The 21,192-nt window shown below is 34.7% G+C and overlaps 1 protein-coding gene and 1 long non-coding RNA gene across 13 annotated transcripts in view; one reads left to right on the plus strand and one right to left on the minus strand.

The window, feature by feature from the left end:
* Positions 1 to 10,344, plus strand: part of LOC128250620 (uncharacterized) — a 52,702-nt gene extending 42,358 nt beyond the window's left edge. For both annotated transcript variants that reach the window (XR_016238463.1, XR_008266650.2), the window contains 2 exons: positions 7,667 to 7,782; positions 10,135 to 10,344. This is a non-coding gene — a long non-coding RNA (uncharacterized LOC128250620). The remainder of the gene's footprint in view (positions 1 to 7,666; positions 7,783 to 10,134) is intronic.
* The window catches only part of LOC106876029 (ras-specific guanine nucleotide-releasing factor 2), a 577,714-nt gene continuing 558,211 nt past the window's right edge, over positions 1,690 to 21,192 (minus strand). For 7 of the 11 annotated variants that reach the window (XM_089342317.1, XM_089342316.1, XM_089342310.1 and 4 more), the window contains 9 exons: positions 19,344 to 19,441; positions 17,103 to 17,282; positions 16,379 to 16,476; positions 14,600 to 14,684; positions 13,283 to 13,480; positions 8,365 to 8,444; positions 6,404 to 6,521; positions 3,597 to 3,665; positions 1,690 to 2,369 (listed from right to left, as the gene is read on the minus strand). In XM_089342317.1, the coding sequence (XP_089198443.1) occupies positions 2,253 to 2,369; positions 3,597 to 3,665; positions 6,404 to 6,521; positions 8,365 to 8,444; positions 13,283 to 13,480; positions 14,600 to 14,684; positions 16,379 to 16,476; positions 17,103 to 17,282; positions 19,344 to 19,441 (1,043 nt within the window). In that variant the 3' untranslated portion in view covers positions 1,690 to 2,252. The remainder of the gene's footprint in view (positions 2,370 to 3,596; positions 3,666 to 6,403; positions 6,522 to 8,364; positions 8,445 to 13,282; positions 13,481 to 14,599; positions 14,685 to 16,378; positions 16,477 to 17,102; positions 17,283 to 19,343; positions 19,442 to 21,192) is intronic. The other 4 variants (XR_016238462.1, XR_016238460.1, XR_016238461.1 and 1 more) reach the window with 1 other exon arrangement.

A 21,192-nucleotide genomic window follows, 5' to 3' on the forward strand; every position in this document is an offset into this window, starting at 1 on the left:
TAATAGACTGGCCTGAGATTCTCAAAAGATAAAAATATGTTCGAGATAGGGTTAAAACTCATGCTCTGGGTAGGAAGACTACACTTGAATATATTGGCGGGGAAAAGAACTATACTAAGGATTTAGCTAAAGAAAATAGATTTAATTTTGAGATTTGCAAAAATGGGAAGCTTCTTGATAAAAATACAATAGTTGGCTGTCAGGATTTGTTTAAATAAAATAAAGTAATTGTAATCCTGTAATCTCTTTGAAAGAATAGATTTTAAGAAAAGTGTGTGTGTGTGACATTTTTCAATTTAAGCAGGTATATTAGGTTTGCAAAGAATGTTGGAAAACAAATTAATGTGCAATCAACAGCAAAAGATTGAATAGTTTCTTAGGTAGAAGAGATGTTTGAAGAAAACCTTTGGTTGAGTGCTGAGTGTTAAGGAACTATCACATTGATCGCAGAAGATTCAGACACAACTCTACCGTTATAGGGTGATTGAAACAAATTAACCAGCTAATCTAAAAATTGGGGGAGATATCTATAGAAACTTCTATATCATTTGTAACAAAATCCTTATTAATGTTAAATGTGGTTTTAGCTCCATAATTATAATTGTTTCCCAGCAATGTAAGATAAAATAATTAGTTGACCTGTAAGAAGAAAGTAAAACTGATAATCAGTAAGAACCTAGACTCACCAGTTTATAGAAATTTTCCACAAAAAAATATCTTAATTTATAAATGAATGTCAACAATTATATTCACTTTTTTTTTTGTATATGCAGCATAGAAACAAAAATAGTTAAAATTCTTTTTCTACTGTATTTTTATATTTCTTCATTTGAATTTTATGTGCTTATATTTGAGAAGGTATAAGATACTTTTCAATTCCTTCAATACAGTAGTTATTTCTTTAAAATAACTTCTTTTTTTAAATTTTTTTTTTTAAAGATATGGTTTTATCTTCTTGAGACATATAAACAGCTGCAGGCATACATACATATTCCTTTTTATTGTTACTGCATGTTTTTTATATACCTTCTTTCCCTTATAATAGTCAGTGTTTTGTGTTTTTTTTTTGTTTTTTTTTTGTGGAATGTATTGGTTTTCATTATCCTTCCCTTATCACATTAATTTGGAAATTGAAATTTCACATTTCATTGCTTCATTAAATGCCATCCTATATCCTTTTAGTTTTCCTAATTTTTATATCTTTGACATTTAACTGTCTCAAAATTCGTACAGCCTTGCAATTATTATTTAAATTAAATATCATCTTTCTTTTAGCTAAACATTTACTACATAAGTTTGCTGATATCATCCTGACAATGACAATACTGTTCTCCTTCACCATCAAACAATTTTATTAAATTAAAACATTTGATTTTTCACCGGCCAGTTTCTTTTCTTTTCTTTTTTTCTAATTTTCTATTTGAGGATGTTCAACAGCTATCAATTTATTCTATAGTTGACAGGATATACGAGCTTAATACACTTCAAATATTGTAGCTATTTCTTGAGTTAGATGAAAGTAAAACAATAACTAACCATAAGTAGCTATTCTAAATAATCTGTTATTGTTTCTACATTTGCAGCTTAAGACGATATCAATGTTCCAGTAGGAAAATACATATTCCACGTAATTTTCTTAGCCAGCAGTGGAAAGTTCAGCATACCGGAGTCACACAGATAGTTGGGATACTATTTTTAATGACTTTTATTTCAATTACTTTTATTTTTTTTCCTTTATCTTTATATGGAAAAAACAACAACAACAATAATTATTAATAATCTTTTTTTTTTTTTTTTCAAAAGGTTAACTTTTGATCATCCACTGTCATTTTTTAGTGTCATTTCCTTTGATATACATGTGGAATTACATACACATATATACAAAGAATATTTATGTGTATGTATGTCAGTATATATGCACAAACACCATATATTTATATGGGTATGCGTATGTGTATACATGCATATATATATATGTATGTATGTGTTTGTATATTCATATATGTATGTGTGCATATATAAATCTTGATATAATGTATGTACATACATGTACAGATACACACATAGATATATGTACACACACACACACACACACAAATATATGCACAAATACACATACATTTGTATAAATGCACATATCAAGAAAGATTTCCAAATTTCACCAATCATTCATATGGTACCACCATGAAGTGCAAGTAATCTCTGGTGGGGGTGTATGTTTTGTTTTGTCTCTCACAACCAAGAAATTATTTTCAAGGGTCTATAATAGGTACTGACAATCGGGATTGTTTAGGTTCGATTTCCAGTGATGCTCTATAAGCTTCTTCATCTGTCATAAGTCTGCTGGGATCCAATAGATAGTTGGTTACCTGAAAAATAACAAATCTTATTATAGCAAAGAATTATCATACATACACATAGTTATATATGTGTGTGTTTTTGTGTGCTGGTGCCACATAAAAAGCATCCAGTCCACACTGTAAAGTGGTTGGCATTTGGAAGGGCATCCAGTAATAAAAAATCATGCCAAAACTAGCCTGTGCTAGTGCCAAGTAAAAAACACTTAGCCCACTCTGCAGAGTGGTTGGTGTTGGGAAGGGCATCCAACCATAAAAACCCTGCCAAAACAGACACAGTAGCCTAGGGTAGTTTTCTACATGGGCATCTCCTGTCGACCATCCTATCCATGCATGGAAGAAAGACATTAAATGATGATATATATATGTGTATATAAATATCTATGTATGTATACATATATACACAGACACACAGCCTTTTTTAAATTGCCAAGATTGTTTTCTCAACTTTGTACTAAAAAACCAATTGGTAAATTGACTGTTATGTAACTATAATATAGCATTTTATGGATGATAATATACCCACTCTATTAATATAGGAGTGTGTTTTTTCTTACTATATATATATATATATATATATATATATATATATATATATCTCTAATTATCATCCGAAGAGACATGTTTCCACTGATAGATGCTCCTAAACCAGCTAAGTATCTCATCCCTGAGGGATCAATGCTAGATGAATTAATAAAAACTCTTGTATCTTCCATCTCTCTCATTAACCAAGTATATATATAACATATTGCACACTCTTGAATGATTTTCTCTTGGCCATTGTTCTTAATGCAAGTTTCTTTTTTCATGCACCATTAGTAATTCTTGCCTCCTTACTCCCAGTAAGAGCAGTTTGAAATTTAGGTAATTTTCTTGAGCTTCAGCCTAGAATAACTTTTTTTTTTTATAAAAATGACACAAAATCATTGCTCTGTTTTCTACATATTGATACTATAGGGGCTGAACTGGTAATTTTATTGCCAAAGTGACATATTCTATTCTCCAACATGGATTAGAACTACAAACTTATCAGCCTTTACTTTATTGTATTATGAAGAAAAATTCTAAATTTAATGGTGCTAATGTTTAAGCACTGGCTTGTACAGTCATGTTTTACTCAGTTTATGCTAAAATGTTTTAAAAGAAATCTGTGAAAAGAGAAATATAGAACAATATAAATAAAATTACAATATATTTCAGTCATAAAGAAAAAAGAATTTGGAATTGGATATCTCTTACTCTTGGATGATGTTCAATTCTGTATGGTGTTTGCTGAAATACTTGTATTTCTCTAATAACGTGAGCAATCTGAAATAATAATGATGATAATGATGACGATAACTGTTTCAAATTTTGGCTCAAGGCCTGCGATTTTAGGGTGGAAGTTGATTATATTGAACCCAGCATTTGACTGACACATTATTTGATCAACCCCAACAGGGTAAAAACAAAGTTGAACTCAGAATGTAAAGAGCCTAAAGAAATGCTGCAAAGCATTTTGTCTGATGTGCAAAGGGCTTGCCACCTCAATGATAATTCTTTCTCATTTTGTCACAAAGTCATCAACTTTAAGGAGGATGCAGGGGGGTGGCAAGTTGATTATACTGACCACAAAAAACATGGAAGCAGAGTTGACCTTGGCAATATTTGAGCTCAAAATGTTAAGAGCAGGAACAAATAACACAAGGCATTTTTTCTGATGATTTAATGATAATTTCTGATTTAGACTAAAGGTTAGCAGTTTTGAAGGAAGGATTTACTCAATACCATTGATCCTAGTGCTGGACTAGTACTTTACTTTACTCAGTCCAGAGATGCTAGGCAAAGCTGACTTCAGCAACATCTCAACTCTGACTACACAGAGGTGGAAGAAATAATACAACGATCTACTGATTCTGTCAATCTGTTGCCTTAGTTCTTTTATTGATCTCAAAAGGCTGAGACATTGAGGATATAAGTATGAAATATATATATATATATACACATGGAATGAGTAAAAAGAGATCAACAATGAAAATGTAACAATAAAAATTTCAGCAAGAAAATGTCTTAATAGCAGGGATGACTATCTAGAGTAATTTGTTACAAGTTCCACTCAGAGGTCTAGATTACTTAGCCACATCTAAGGCATAAAAAGTGCCCTCTCCCAGCTTCTTTCCTCCAATTTAAAAAAAACCACACTCAGAGTTGGCTTATTCAAGCTCACCAGTCAAGCTACTTTCATCCTCCTTTTCTTAAACACATTAGAAGGCAGTACCTCTCTCTCTACCCCCACCTTCTGCAGAGGAAAACAGTACGTTGTTTACCACCCAGATCCAACATATGCAACAGTAGCTGCATATATTTTGCTAATGCATGGATAATTTCATCTCCTAGTGTACATCTGTGACGAGACAGTTATGTGCTCATAATGCTTGTCTCAAGCAATCAATTTTTACCCCCTTGTAGCACACTAATAAACCAAGGACTTCTAGGTATTAGTCACTTTTGCCCAGCCTTACTGGGACAACTTCCTTCTTGGCCCATTTCTAAATGAAACCACCCTATGAATGATCACTTCCAAGTTCCTGGTCAGCTGGTAGTTTGATCTAACTCAAACTCCAAACATCTCAACAAGACCCTTGGTCCAGCAACAGAAATTGACACTGGCCAACATGGACTTGCCTTTCCAGGTGCCACGCCCATTAGCTTGTCCTGATGTCTGCTCCTGTACATTCCTGATACCCTTCCAGCATTGTCCACTGCTTCTACATCCAAACTGTCCAATACTGTGACAGAGATATTGTTTGCATATGCAGAAATGACTCTCCTCTGACCCAATTTGAGTGAGGTTCCCTGTCAAAGTTTCCATCTCTACAGCAATAGCTCCAAAGTCAAACCATACAGGAGAGGAGTACAGTGGCATACTAGACAAATCAAGTATTAAATGCTATGCAGCCCTAAAAACAAAAAGGAGGCCATTTAGTTTTACCACCAAGCACATGCTGCTGTACATTGTGGTGATCCAGCCTATAAAGATGGGATTGAAACCAACTGCTCTGAGGACAGCCACCAGCAACGAATTGTTTCCAATGCCCTGATGATTCTGCCAATCCAAAGAAGAAGGTAAACCATCCAGATACAATTATGAAAGACAGGAATGAAAATCTCAGTATTCTGATAAACATTTTGATCTTATCTTTCCAAAACATTACCTGGAATGAATTGAAGAAATTAATGTATAAAGATCTTGTAACATAAACAGAATGTGGAATGTGAAAGTGAAAACTACTAACAATAAGTTGAGTACTAGGTATGAAGAAAATTTTTTTAAAAATATAAAAACAATATCAGGACTCACAAATTTAAACAGGAAAAAACTCAATCCCACTGCTCTATGTATGCACAACCCACATAACACACACTCTACACAATTATCACTCAATAGAAAACACAACTCATACAAAACATTAAGAATCCACTACCCCCCCCAAAAAAAATTTTTTTAAAGCAACCCACACAGCACAAACTTTACACAATTAACATCCAATAAAATATCAACAATTATTCTTATTTATTCCCGCTTAATTGTGGATGTTCTGTTGGAACAAACAATACTGTGGTAGACACCATGAGAGAAACTTCTCATATTGTCTTTTGGTGCAAAATGAACTCTTGTTTACTGCAGAATAGTTTGTTCTAATAGAACATCCACATTTAAGTAGAGATAAATATTACCTCTTGGTATTAATGTTGCTTCTACTGCTAATATAAACTTATTCTTATATAATTGATATACAATAGAATATTTCACATACCACTATCAGCTTCCACAATAGTAATATAACACAACCTACACAGCAGTAACAGAACATTCTCTGTACAACAACACTAAAATAGTACCAAAAAAAAAAAAGACTTGGAATAGATTTCACAACAAAGCAAAACAAGGTGTAGCATAACAGACAATTCTGCTGCCCTAAAAGTAATACCCAATAGCTTTGTTTATCCATATAATGAAACTATTCTCCCAAACAAGTATCATTTTATTTTTCACTTTGACTTACCATACGCATTTTTGAAAAGTTCACAAGCTTTTCATCTGTGAAATTTGGTGTACCTTCTTCAATAAAAGATAAATCAGTCAAATACATGCCTAGATATGGAATGCAGGGTGGATCACATCTGAAAGATAAAGTAACAAGAAAACATTAGATATGGGAGTAGGATACGTATAAAATGAAATAGAATCACTGCATTATTTAACAAACTATTTATGTTGGTCTGTGTGAATAGAATATATTGTGCAAGACATATACATCCATAAACCATTGAATAAAATGCCAAGTAAAGAATGTATGCGTACACATCACCATCGCTGTATGTATATATATGACTACACATAACTAATATATTATTTTTAAACATCCAAGGTAAATAGCCCATTCACTCCTGAAAGGGATCCTTATATATAGCCAAGGGAAATAACCCATTCATGTTCGTAAATTATTTCGTATAAATCAAATTCAGTATGCTTATTTCTTAGTATTTGAACTATTTGTGTTATTTTCACAATTTATCCAGTACAACGCTTAAACAAGTAGATAATATTTTAATAAATGATAGACCCACTTATTTCGCTTAGTGACTTATTCACGAATATACCAACACTACTGCCGCTGAGGGTAATATTCTCTGCAAATGCATGGAAGCTTTTTTTCAGAGTTATTTACTTTGAATTGTTATTATCTCATATCTGATTAGTCTGTTATTATGTAACATGCTTCATGATTATAGTATACATACCTTATTAGTATTTCCTCCTAAGTTCTATACACTCTAGGAACATATTAAAGCCCTTTTGGGGGCTACTTTATTTGAATTCTTACTATCAGGTAATTAATTTCCTGTGCAAGACAGTTCAGTATTGTCAATAAATGCACAAAGACCATTTTAAGGCCTATATACTTTGTATTGTTGTTACTGGATTAGTGAAACAGTACAATTGACTAGTATTACATGCATGTTGAAGCTGGCATGTATGGAAAAAGATATGACTTCTCTCCAATAATGGAAAGCAAATGCCATAATACCCAATGTGAAACTGACTGGTAAGATTAACCATAATAGATATATAAAACTGTACATATCAGTGCCAATGGCATGTAAAAAGCACCCACTACACTCTCAGAGTGGTTGATGTTAGGAATGGCATCCAGCCCTCAGTCAAACCGTCCAACTCATGCCAGCATGGAAAGCGGACATTAAGTGATGATGATGTTTATATATAAAATTTCATTATCATCATGTTTGTTTTTTCATATTTTCAGACTGCCAGTTTTAAATCACTTTTTGGTAAACAAACCAGGCTGGAAATTTATAATAAACAGAAGACGGAAAATCAAGTCATGATGGACACCATTCTGCACATAAAATTCTGATCTAGGTTGGTTCTCACACTGTTTTACCATTATTCACAGCTGTTCATCATCTGGTCCATTTTGTTTTGGCTTGGCTGTTCCAACTAGATGCCTCCCCTATCATTAAATACATTACAGCATGGAATGGATGCATTTTATTGTGGCTATTGACACATGAGAAGCTGCTTATAGAAGGACTAAAAAGTTCCCCCTTTCTTGTCAATGTTTTAATTCAGGTGCTGGTTTTCAAAATGTGTTGTCTGTTACTGCTGGTGATGTTCAAATCACGGTTTGTTTCTAGTGAAGGACAGTAATAATTGGGGAGACACTGTGTAATCTATCCAGGCAAGTTCATCAATGTTGAAATAATTGTATATTTGGCATGTGAATTTTATTCCCTGATCGATAAAAATTTGTATTGTAAAATCTAAGATCATGCAACTGTAATGCGAAGGAAAAGGATACAATCTATATAAGAAAGTAGCTATAAAGAAATCTAATTCAGCATAGACATGACATAAAAAAAAATTGAATTATAATTGCATAAAAAGTCATTATAATGATTGATGTGAATAATGTTAAGCATATAGATTTCAACATGAACTTACCTATGAAGTGCGTCTCTCATGTTCTTGAACCTTCCTTCAGAGGAAACTAATGTTTGGAGCTTATCAATCATTTGTCGTGTCTAAACACAAAAAGAAAGACAAATTTAAAAAATTAACAATGAATCTCATTTACTCATTTACTCGTTTCAGTCATTTGACTGCGGCCATGCTGGAGCACCACCTTTAGTCGAGTAAATCGACCCCAGGACTTATTCTTTGTAAGCCTAGTACTTATTCTATCGGTCTCTTTTGCCGAACCGCTAAGTTACGGGACATAAACACACCAGCATCGGTTGTCAAGCGATGTTGGGGGGACAAACATACACACACACACACACACATATATATATATATATATATATATATATATACACACACACACACGACGGGCTTCTTTCAGTCTCCATCTACCAAATCCACTCACTAGGCTTTGGTTGGCCCGAGACTATAGTAGAAGACACTTGCCCAAGGTGCCACACAGTGGGACTGAACCCGGAACCATGTGGTTGGTAAAGCATTTACATAGTTATTGAATTTAGTAATAAAGTAAGTACTGTAGGCAAATACAGTCATTTACAGTGACTCCAATACTTTATTTGTAGTTGATTTTGTATTTCCTCCTATTCTGAGCAATAAAATAATCATAGCAGATCAAAACCTACCCCAAATCACAGGGGTAGGTTTCTACTGGCATAACTATATTTCTTTTAATTGATCATTTTAACCCTTTCGCATTTAGATCACTCTGTCAAGTGTAATGTGTATTTATCCACATTGTTTTGAATTTCTCATACATTATCTTGTAGCTTTCAGACTTTGGATGAGGCGATTGTTTATTTTAAAAAACACTTTATAGAGTAGGTGTGAGATCCCTGATCTGGCTGGTTTGACTGCTAACGGGTTTAAACTAAAACATTTTAGAGCTTAAAGATTTGTGTACTACTGACTTGACTTTAAAGTCAGGAAGAATTTTCTAATTTCTACACTACATTCTAATATATCTAAACACTAATTGATAACAGATACCTTATTTATATGTTAAACTAAAACAACTTTTGTTAAAACTTGTCCCTCCCATGTTTTTCTTCTGTTCATATTATTTGCCATTCTAAAATTATATAAGAAAAATTGCTGAGTTACCAGTGGAATAGATTTGGATGACAAGGGAAGGTTGAAATTATCTACCATTTGAGAGAAAGTAAACAAGTATCTAGCAGCAGTTACAAATGGCTATGAATGAGAGGTGGGGAATAATCTCAAGTAATCAACAGCATCTGAAATTAACATGTCATTAACGGGTTTTGCGGGGTGGGGTTCTGAGATAAAAGTACACGCTTATAGTTTTCTTATCTCTATGGGTATCACCAGAACTGAACTGCACTGCACTGCACTGCACTGCACTGCACTGCACTGCACTGGATTCCAGTGGACATCAGAATTAGACATTTACAGAGAGAGTAACAAATATTCATGGCCTATTCCCTTATCAGAGTCAGTTGCAACTGTCACTAGGTGCTTCTTTACTTTTACTAGAAGTGAATTTGATTTCAGTAAATCAAAAATTTTACTACTGTATTTAGTGAACATTTCTTTGATCTCTTTCTGTCTGTCTGTCTGTCTCTCTCTCTTTCTCTCTCTCTCTCTCTCTCTCTCTATATATATATATATATATATATAAACTGGCAATATGACCATCCCCAAGTACAACAACAAAATATATATATATATATATATATATATTATATATATAATCTTTTTCTTTTGTTTCAGTCACTGGACCACAGGCCATGCTGGAGCAATACCTTGAAGTGTTTTAGTCAAATGAATCAGCCCCAGGATTTTTAAGTATCAGGCTTAAAAATAAAAAGAGAGAGTTGATGAGGACAACAAATCTCAAAAGGAGATAGCAAGATTCAGTTTAGTCTCTGCTGTCATGATGAAACTTGAAGCTTAATAACATATGGAAAAGCAATTCCATCAGTTTTCCAACAAGACTCACAATGGTGACTTCAATCCTTCTGTATAGGTGTTAGAGGTGGACTCATACAGCTGACATTGAGCAAAGTAAAGCCACTAAGTTGGCTAGCCACATACAGAGTTTGAAGTCTATTGCCACACCACATTTAATCAGGTGGAAAATAGTTCAAAAGTCCACACCATATGTCAACAAATCAAAAAAAAAAAAAATGTAAGCTATGCATAGCTGAAAGATCACAGATTCTTTTCAGATCTAGGAACTCCATACACTACTAAATTCTAGATCTGAAATTTTCAGCAGATGTAAACATATGGATGAGTTTCTGTTGGTAAATTGGAAAATACCACCTTCTCTGGGTTGAGCAGCTGTACTGCAGGCCCTTAACCATTCAGCATTATGACTTTACGGTCAAAGTGGACATAACTCTAATTCTCCCACATTTTTCTTTTTCTTGCTTTCAACCTTCCAACTTTTACATCTACTTTCATCTCACCTTTTCTCATATTTTCTTTTATTCTATCATCCTGAAGATTGTGTGAAGGCACTGTTTGAGTTGTTTCCATCACATAAACTATTAATAGCTCATGAAAATATATACTGTGTGTTTATACATATATATATATATATACACACGCACACACACATATATATATATAATCTCACAAAGTATCAAAGGTCTTTCCCAAACCATAGGCTCATAAGGCTGGTTTCCTAAATTCTGTGGCATGTATATTGACACACACACTTGACAGGATGCCAGTCTATCACAAGGTTACTCATTTTTGTCAGCTGAGGGCAGCACCACATAAAAGCACCCTGCACACCCTGTTAAGCGGTTGGTGTTAGGAAGGGCATCCAGCTGTAGAAACCATGCTAAATCAGACTGGTGTCTGGTACAGCTCCCCAGCTTACCAGCTCTGGTCAAACTATCCAACCCATGCCAGCATGGACACCGGATGTTATATCATGAGAAGGTAAAAGGAAGCATTTTTCTCAAGAACATAATGCATCTCTGGTCCAAGAATTGAAACCACAATCTTACAATTGTGAATGCAACACACTAAGCCACATGCCTCCACATGCCTCCACATGCAAAAACACACACACGTGTTTGTGGTCTTTGACTAATAAACTTTATTTTTAATTTTAAATACACCATGAATTTGAAACATCCATACTTATCAGAATATGATACTTGGAGTGGGAAAATTAGACACATAAAAAAATGAGGTTAATGATCAAAAATATCTTAAATTACTGTAACCAAAATTGCTAACACCTTACAAGTTTTGCTCAGAATTAAAACTTGCTTTGTGAGTCTCTTTTAGAAGTGTTTATATCTAATTATTCTAATAATGGATTAAACTGCAGTCATGCACTAAATAACATGCTTAAGTACATGGCATTCATAAAGAGCAATGGTTCTCAACCAGGGTTCACATGAGACTCGGTCACCTAGGTAGCAGAAGCTATCAACTACTTTTAGTTTCTCCCCCTGGCATATGATGGAATCAGTTTTCTGTGCATCTGCTGCACACAAAAGCTATCTTTCTGGTTAACTTTCCTTTGATGTTGCTGCACCTCTTATGCATCCATAGCTTACACTGGGTACATCTTATGGAGTTTCTACTAGAAGCTTTTCTACAGATCGAGCAGGTCCATCTACCTGAAGGGGTTTATTTGCAATAAATTGCTGATACTTCTGCAATGCACAAAATGCTTTAATGATATTTTTAAAATACAATTCCTAATAATATTTATCACAATAAGATTTTTTAAACATTGAATAGGGATAAGGGCCCAGGAGAGTAAAGTAAGAATCACAGGGGTCCAAAAGCAAAAAATGGTTGAGAACCACTGATATAGAAGACACCCATGGGAAATCTTCTAATATTTTAAATTATTAACCAATGGATAATTTTCACAAAAGGTCTAAAGTCTGGTAATTATGTGTTAGAGGATACTTTGCTGAGGAGGACTAATAAAACTGAAACATACTCATAGTTATCATAATTACTAAAGATCAGATTCATCTTTCACTGTATACATCTTCATTTAATTTTTTAATCAGTCTAGATTTCAAAATTCCTTTTTCTTGCTGCCCTTGGTAAAAACTCTCATTAACTTCAAGTTTTTTCTTCTCACTTGCTTTGAACACACAACATTTAGTATGTTAGCCTGCAGTTAAACTACATATGTCACCCTTGGTAAGTATGTTAATGTCACTGAATATGGTACTTGCTGTTATAACCTTACAGTTTAAATTCTTACCTAACTTCTCTTTCAACAACTCATTAAAATAATTTTATCACATACAAGTTTATAATGTTTTGCAAGAACGTGTCTAATTATTTTCTGGAGTGGTTATTAAATGAAAAAAAATCACAGATGATGTGTTAGAGTAGTTGTATTCTATTGAACTAAATATAGTAAATATCTCTTGTAGAGCAAGGTGGGATAAAATACAATGTTGAAGCTGGCTAGTAGAATTGGAATTCAGTCATTAATCAAAGAAATTAATTACTGCTCAGTGTGCTACCATCTATACTACTCTTACAGACTGGATAATAATACCACAATAAATTATATTAAGAAATAGTTGTAAGTACAGTAATAAAAGGGGGCTCAGATTATGGCACAAGATTAGTAATTTTAGAGAGTAGGGATTAGTTGCATGATTGTAAAAATAACTATGTATTGGAGTTAGTTACATATTTAGGGGATTAATAAAGTTCAATTAGTTATCATGAATCATGTTAATGCAACCCCTTGCAAAAAGTTAATCCTATAAATGTTTCCTTGGGGCTACATAAAATGCAAGCCTGCTCTTGTAATATTAGAGATAGTGTCAAGAAGTTTCATTAGGGGGTCCAGCTTTAAAGTTAAAGAAGAGATTTAATGTTTAGTAATGCTTGGATAAGTGAAATAACCATTTCTTACCTGCTTTGATATTCTTTCCCACATTTTCTTCATTCTAAAAACTGAACTGTTCACAAATGCAGCACATATCTGTAAGACACCATTATAATTGTGCATGCAGCGACAAATATCGGCGATTGCAGCCCACTTTTCAAGACATGCTACTCTGTCTTGTATATTGGTACGTCCAACTATTTCTGACACTACCAAACGACTCACCTGAAAAATTTGAAGTGAAATTTTAATAATATAAGGAAAGAAGATAAAATTATAGGTAACGCATATTTACATCAACCCCTCAAAAATGTTTTTCCTTTTCAAAATCTTAGCTGTATTGCATGTTTAACAAGCTAATTTCATAGTGTTATTATAATTATTTTTCCTTCTAGTTGAATACAGTCTCCAATTATCAACACATTACCTTTTACAGTCCTACTGTGTGGAACTGTCTGCAAGTGTCCTCCACTATAGCCTTGGGCTAACCAGACTTATGACTGGATTTGGTAAACAGAAACTGAAAGAAGCCAGCTGTGTGTGTGTGTGTGTGTGTCTATATATATATATATATATATATATATATATATACACACACACATTATCTTGCTTTGACATCACATGATAATCCTGAAGAAACTTTATCAACACTGATCAGGTAGTTTATTTCATGCTTCAGCAGTTCTGAGTGTGGAAAAAAATGTTTCCAAAAGTCATGGTTACTGTCTTGTTTTTTAAGTTTGTAAGCATGTCCATGAGTGTTAGACATACAGAATTAAAAAAAGTGCACAAGATTGTTGAGAAAGATGGTGAATAATCTTGTGGGTGTCTACCAAGTCAGTTGCCAGACGGAGTTTTAATGTGACCATACCCAGGGAAGCAGGATGTTAAGAGTATGGTACCTGACAGTGGGTAGTCATCTGGTTGCATGCCTCTCAACAGCTTCCAGACTGGTGCATGAAAACAACATATGAATATTCAAATACAGAAGACTATGTGTGGTGTGTACAAGAAGTCAGTTTGAGATTTATATCAGCTTGTCTCCTTCTACAACTGGTGCATAGGCATGTTCTCAGCAAAGATGAGATTAGAGTGTGGTTAAGAATAATCCCCATCAGGTTCTGACCAGGCTTTCATTCATACAGTGACTAATGATAGGTACCAAGCATATACTGGAATCAGTTCAATTTATCATATCACACCAAAACAAATTTATGGCACTCTGTTCATGGTAATATCAGAAATCAATTCATGTAATAAACATCCAATCAGTTATAGATAAATTATAAAAGGTGTGTGTATATGCATCAGGTAAAGAGCATTGTTTTAAAAATTAAAACTCACCTCATTAAATCTTTTTGTGACTAAATGCACATGTGGTGCCCTGACTTCCTTATCTGGTTTCATCCACGTCTGAGATAACAGTTCACTAAGATATAAAGGATATAACAAATAAGTCATGATATTCAATAAGACAAAATGTTCCAGATAACGAGTAAAATATTTAGTCATGCTGAAAGGATTTTTTCATATAATGGACTGAGTATTCACATTACAAATACCTGCGCACACATTTTGGCTCTGTTTATATTTTATATTAAAAATTTTCATGTTGTAACAAACTAAAATTTGAATGAGATCATAAAATTTTTATGCAAAAGCTAGAGATTTGAAGTTATCAGTTAATATACAGCTTGTGTCATCTTTGTCATATTCTCTGTTATAAGTACTGGCTCAGATAATCCTCTTTAAGAAATGCATATTTTACCACAACAAAACTCATTATAAAGTTACATAAGTGAAAGTATATATAAGTAGAACATTAAACAATTGATATCTGGTAAAAGTAAAATGATAATTGTTGATGACTAACATTTTCTCCATGACACATTTAAGCTGTTTGTATCATTCTTGCTATTAGTCAAAAGTGCATTGGGCTCAGTTCCTTAGTTATGTAACCTAGTCTAACACTTTATCATTGAAATGCCATAAATTTGTTTAATCTCTGCATTGTCAGTTCCAGTCAGTTGTACATATACATACTGTCATAAACTCTCTTCTTAGTTTCACACAGAAAACTACTTTTTTTTTTAAAGTTCAAATAAATTATTGGTGACATTTCAAATTGTTGTTCAGTTTTCTATAGGTTTCAGAAAACAGCTAAAAGTACTAGGTATAGTCAATGAGTTGAAATTTCAATGCAAAGAATAGCTATTTCTTTGCTGCAAAGCACATTATTCTGTTTGCTTTGTTTCACAAAGAGGACATACTTTCTGATCTGAATATATACAAGGTAACTTGTTCCTTCAAAGAACTATTTACACAAAGAATGCAAGTAACTAAATTTGAAAACTAGTCTAGGTTATACTAACCTAGAAGAATATATATATGTGGTTAAAATCATGGTCTATTCATTGCAATAAAAGAGTATCTCAGACTTCTTCCAGTAAGAGACTACTACTTACACTTTAAAAGTAAACCAGGGTGTAAAACCATACAAGCCACAGTATTCCTGTAAGGAGCAGTAACTCCAGGTATTGTTAGCACTGGGAGACATTGTGTCTAATACATATCAACAGAAGAACATCTCATAACAACTCCACCTAAATTTTTGATTAAATGCTGTAGGTGAAGCAGTTGAGAACTAAGACCCAATGAACTTGTACACTAAACTATTTTCCAAATTTACAAGAAATTCTGAACTTTCTTACACATACTTTTCCTTTTCTAAGTATTCTTCTTCATTTTGGGGAAATTTGTCAAAGAGTGAAGTTAATCTAAAATAAATGGTTACATACATAAATCTCAGCCTAAGTATTTCTAATCTGTTACTTAATTTTTGGACTTGATCATTGTCAGCATAAGTTTCACAATGATGTTAATTTCTACTACTAGAATGTTGAGACATTACTGACTCATGCACTGCATTATATAGTTGGTTCATTAGGTTTTAAAATTTAAACCTGCATCTTAATTACTTTGTAAACATATCCATTAACAAAATAAGAACCAAAAAACAAGGTAAAAATAAGGTCCAAAATTACAAGGAGAAATAGCATGAAGCTGAAACTGAAGAAGTATATTTGTATTATTTGAGTTTGCAATGTTTGATAGAATACTTACTCACTGCGAATTGCAATAAAAATTTTATGGTCTAAATAAGTGAGTTGTTCTGCAATATCCAATGCTGATAATGAATCTGACGTGTCTGTTGAAGATGTCTGAAAAACAGTTGAAAATACATTTTTTTTTTTACAGTTTACAAATTCAAACTTTTCTTATGTACCAAAACTTTTTCTCAAAGGTAAAATATATTTTGTTTTATTTTTCAGAAACAGGAAGAATGGATTCATGATAAGTAAAATGAAAAAAGGAAAATGATTGGGTAGTGTAAATTTTAGGTTTAGCATATTAGACATGGCTTGTAAATAATGGAAAATTTTAGAAGAGAATACAATGTCTACAGTGGAATTCATTAAATATTTCCAAACAAAAACCAGTGAATCTTTTGATGATTATGTAATCATGACACCAACTGATCCCTTAACATCAAATGGTCTGGAAAACTATACCCACCTGGAACTGCACTCTCTCCATTACCAACACAAACAACCTGTACCTCCCCGTTAACATTACCCCTGCTGATATCAGATGAGAAATAATCAGTTGAGATGGCAAAGGCTTCTAATAATGAATGTCACCTCTTCCATGAAGCCAAACATCCCTGAAAGTTTCATCCGAATCCATCCAGCAGTTCTTCAGATAACAAACAAACACAACTGAAAACAATACCTCCGCCTTTGCTAAGGTGGAGGTAACAAGAGGAAAAACCATTAACACTACTCACTGCAGGTGGGGCTAATAATATATCTAAATCAACTTTATTGCTATCTTGGCTCTCCTGGTTGATTATGCGTAGTATGCCTGCAGCTGCTTTATGCTCAGCTGGTAGTAAAGAGGTGTTGCACACCATTTCTTCAAGTAAATCAATCAAAAAAGCTTTCAATTGTGCATCAGTATCGAAATCCTAGTAAAAGAAAGAAAGAAAAATGTTATAATTATTATTCCTCATTTATAATTATTATTTATATTTCAGTATTATCAACCCCTTAGCATTCAGATTATTCTGTAAAATGTAATGCTTTTTCATTCACATTGATTTTAATTATTTTGTAACTTTGAAATTTTGATAATGTGATTGTATATTTTTAGAAGGCACATGGCTCAGTGGTTAGAGTGTCAGGCTCACAATCATGAGGTAGTGAGTTCAATTCTCAAACTGGGCAGTGTGTGCTGCATTCTTGAGCAATCACTTCATTTCATGATGTTCCAGTTGCCTCAGCTGTAGAAATGAATTGTGACGTCACTGGTGCCAAGCTGTATCCCTTGGATAAAATCGGTGGCATGGAGAGGCAAGGCTGGTATGCGTGAGCGACTGCTGGTCTTCCATAAACAACCTTGCCCAGACTTGTGCTTTGGAGGGGAACTTTCTAGGTGCAATCCTATGGTTATTCATGACCAAAGGGGGTTTTTACCCTATATTTTTTGAATGGTATTGAAGGGTGGGTGTGATAGGCTGGATCTGGCTGGTTAGAACATAAAAAAGATAGCCTATTTGGGCTGGAACTGACCAATTTAAATGTTAAAGGGCTAAACAATAAATTAATGAATACTCAATAGTGATCACAGCTTAGCTTCATGTATGAAGTTTCATAAAGAGAGGTGTCCTGCAGAATCATGCTGGTGCTAGACTAAGCCTATACGAGACAGACAAACCCAGCCACAGTGGCTGTAAAGGAAATTCTGTTCTGTATTTGGTGGTGCCATGTTACAGGGCTTCCTCCTGCTCCTCTTGTCTTAAAGCTCAGCTCTGGACATATTCTCATCAGAGGGCTGATGAACTTTCAATCATTCATTAATATTTTGCTGTGAGGAGTGACAATAAAGCACTGGACTACATTCATTAAAATACTTTCATTCTTCTTGGATAGAAGTTCAAATTCTATTCATGTCAACAACTGCCATTAATCACTCTGGGACTGAACAGATAAAATAAGCTGGAGTCAGTTCAGTCGATATAGTAATCATCGGTCAATAATAGTATCAATAATACATAACTTAATCAATTTTCACCCTATTTCTATATAAAAGCACCTTGTACCAACTCAAAAGAAAATATATCAAGTCAATGAACTGAAACAAAAGATATATCAAACTAACTTTAATATATTTGAAGAAACCGAGTATGTATGAATATTTATATGATTATATTACATATATTCAATAAATTATTGTATTCAACTGATATATTTAGTTATTTTTTTCTTAATTTTAATATATTAGAGTAAGGTTTTGATTCTTTTATTTACAAATTCGAACATATTCGTATTGTTAAAACAATTATTTTTTCAGTTTGGTGTTCACTCATTATTCACTGGTAATAATGTAGAACTAGTTTTTGCCACTAGGTATATCATGACAAGCAGAGTTATGTTCCTTGACTTGAACCACTGGTGGGAGTGGTGGTAGAATAACTTATGGTTCAACATTTCTTTAATTTTGTGAGGGTAGTGAGTTAGGAGAATTGTTAGCATACTGGACAAAATACCTAGTGGCATTTCATCCATCTTTACATTCTGAGTTCAAATTCTACCGAGGTTAACTTTGACTTCCATCTTTTCAGGGTTGATGAAATAAGTACCAGTTGAACACTGAGGTTGATGTAATCAACTTAACCCCTTTACCGACATTGCTGGTCTTGTACCAAAATTTGAAACCGATATTTCTTTAATCTTGTAAAAGACTTAATGCAACACTCTACATGCTGGAAGATTTTCAGAATTGGTAGAGCAGCAGAGAAAATGCCACGTGATATTTAGATTCCATTTTCAAATCCAGCTAAGGCCAACATTGCCTTTCATCATTTCATGGAAACAAGTAGCAGTGAAATACTGGAATCAATATAATTAACTACAGCTCTTTCTCTTTTAATATGAGGTACTGTACTTATGTTAAAAGAAACCAATAATTCCTCACATTACAAACAATCCAAATGTTCAATGCATAAAATAATGTTTCTTTTCTTTACCTGATAATGTTTCGAAACCCAATGTTTCATTACATTTAGAACCCTCATTGTAGCTGCTGCACTTAACACTGATTCTCGTTTCTTTGTTTTCGTATCCACTGTAAAGAAGTGAAAAGGGAGAATATTTCATAAACCCTTTCAGTAAAAGCAAACATCATCATACATAAGTCTATGCTTTGCATTTAGCAGTTCTGTAAACTTTTTCATCATCATCATCATCGTTTAACGTCCGCTTTCCATGCTAGCATGGGTTGGACGATTTGACTGAGGACTGGTGAAACCGGATGGCAACACCAGGCTCCAGTCTGATTTGGCAGAGTTTCTACAGCTGGATGCCCTTCCTAACGCCAACCACTCAGAGAGTGTAGTGGGTGCTTTTACGTGTCACCCACACGAAAACGGCCACGCTCGAAATGGTGTCTTTTATGTGCCACCCGCACAAGCCAGTCCAGGGGCACTGGCAACGATCTCGCTCGAAAATCCTACAGGAGCCAGTCAGGCGGTACTGGCAATGGCCACGCTCAAAATGGTGCATCTCATGTGCCACCCGCACAAGAACCAGTCCAGGGGCACTGGCAACGATCTTACTTGGCTTGCCGGGTCTTCTCACGCACAGCACATTTCCAAAGGTCTCGGTCAGTAGTCATCGCCTCGGTGAGGCCCAATGTACGAAGGTCTTGCCTCACCACCTCAGCCCAGGTCTTCCTGGGCCTACCTCTTCCACGGGTTCCCTCAACTGTTAGGGTGTGGCACTTTTTCACGCAGCTATCCTCATCCATTCTCACCACATGTCCATACCAGCGCAATCGTCTCTCTTGCACGCCACAACTGATGCTTCTAATGTTCAGCTTTTCTCTCAAGATACTTACACTCTGACGGATATTCACATTGACATTACACATCCAACGGAGCATACTGGCTTCATTCCTTGCGAGCTTACGTATGTCCTCAGCAGTTACAGCCCATGTTTCACTGCCATGTAGCATGGTTGTTCGTACGCATGCGTCATACAGTCTGCCTTTTACTCTGAGTGAGAGTCCCTTTGTCGCCAGCAGGGGTAAGAGCTCTCTAAACTTTGCCCAGGCTATTCTTATTCTAGCAGCTACACTTTCAGCGCACCCACCCCCACTACTAACTTGGTCGCCCAGATAGCGGAAGCTATCGACTACCTCTAGTTTTTCACCCTGGAATGAGATAGAAGTTGTTTCCTGTTTGTTTGCAGTCTTTATTGCACCTGAACATCTGCCACAAACAAAAACTAACTTGCTAGTTAACCTGCCTTTGATGTTGCTGCACCTCATATGTGTCCATAGCTTGCACCGGGTATATCTTATAGAGTTACTACCTACTCCTTTTCTGCATACTGAGCAGGGCCATCTACCTGAAGGGGTTTGTGTTTTATCTACCTTCCTACTTATTAGGATTTTGGTTTTAGCTAGGTTGACTCTAAGGCCCTTCACACCTGAAACTTCTCCTCTAGTTCTGATAGTGACTCCGCAATTAGGGCAAGGTCATCAGCATAGAGGAGCTCCCAGGGGCAACCTGTCTTGAACTCCTCTGTGATTGCCTGGAGGACTATGGTAAATAAGAGGGGGATGAGGACGGAACCTTGGTGGACCCCTACCTCTACCCGGAATTCATTGCTGTACTCATTTCCAACCCTCACCTTACTGGCAGCATCTCTGTACTTGGCTCACACAGCTCTCACTAACCATTCTTCTATCCCAAGTTTCCTCATTGACCACCAGATAAGGGATCGGGGGACCCTGTCAAAGGCTTTCTCCATGTCAACGAAAGCCAGGTACAGAGGTTTATCCTTAGCTAGGTATTTCTCCTGCAACTGTCTCAC

This window comes from Octopus bimaculoides, chromosome 2 (genome assembly GCF_046866305.1).
Source record: "Octopus bimaculoides isolate indiv1 chromosome 2, ASM4686630v1, whole genome shotgun sequence".
Taxonomy (NCBI): Eukaryota; Metazoa; Mollusca; class Cephalopoda; order Octopoda; family Octopodidae; genus Octopus; species Octopus bimaculoides.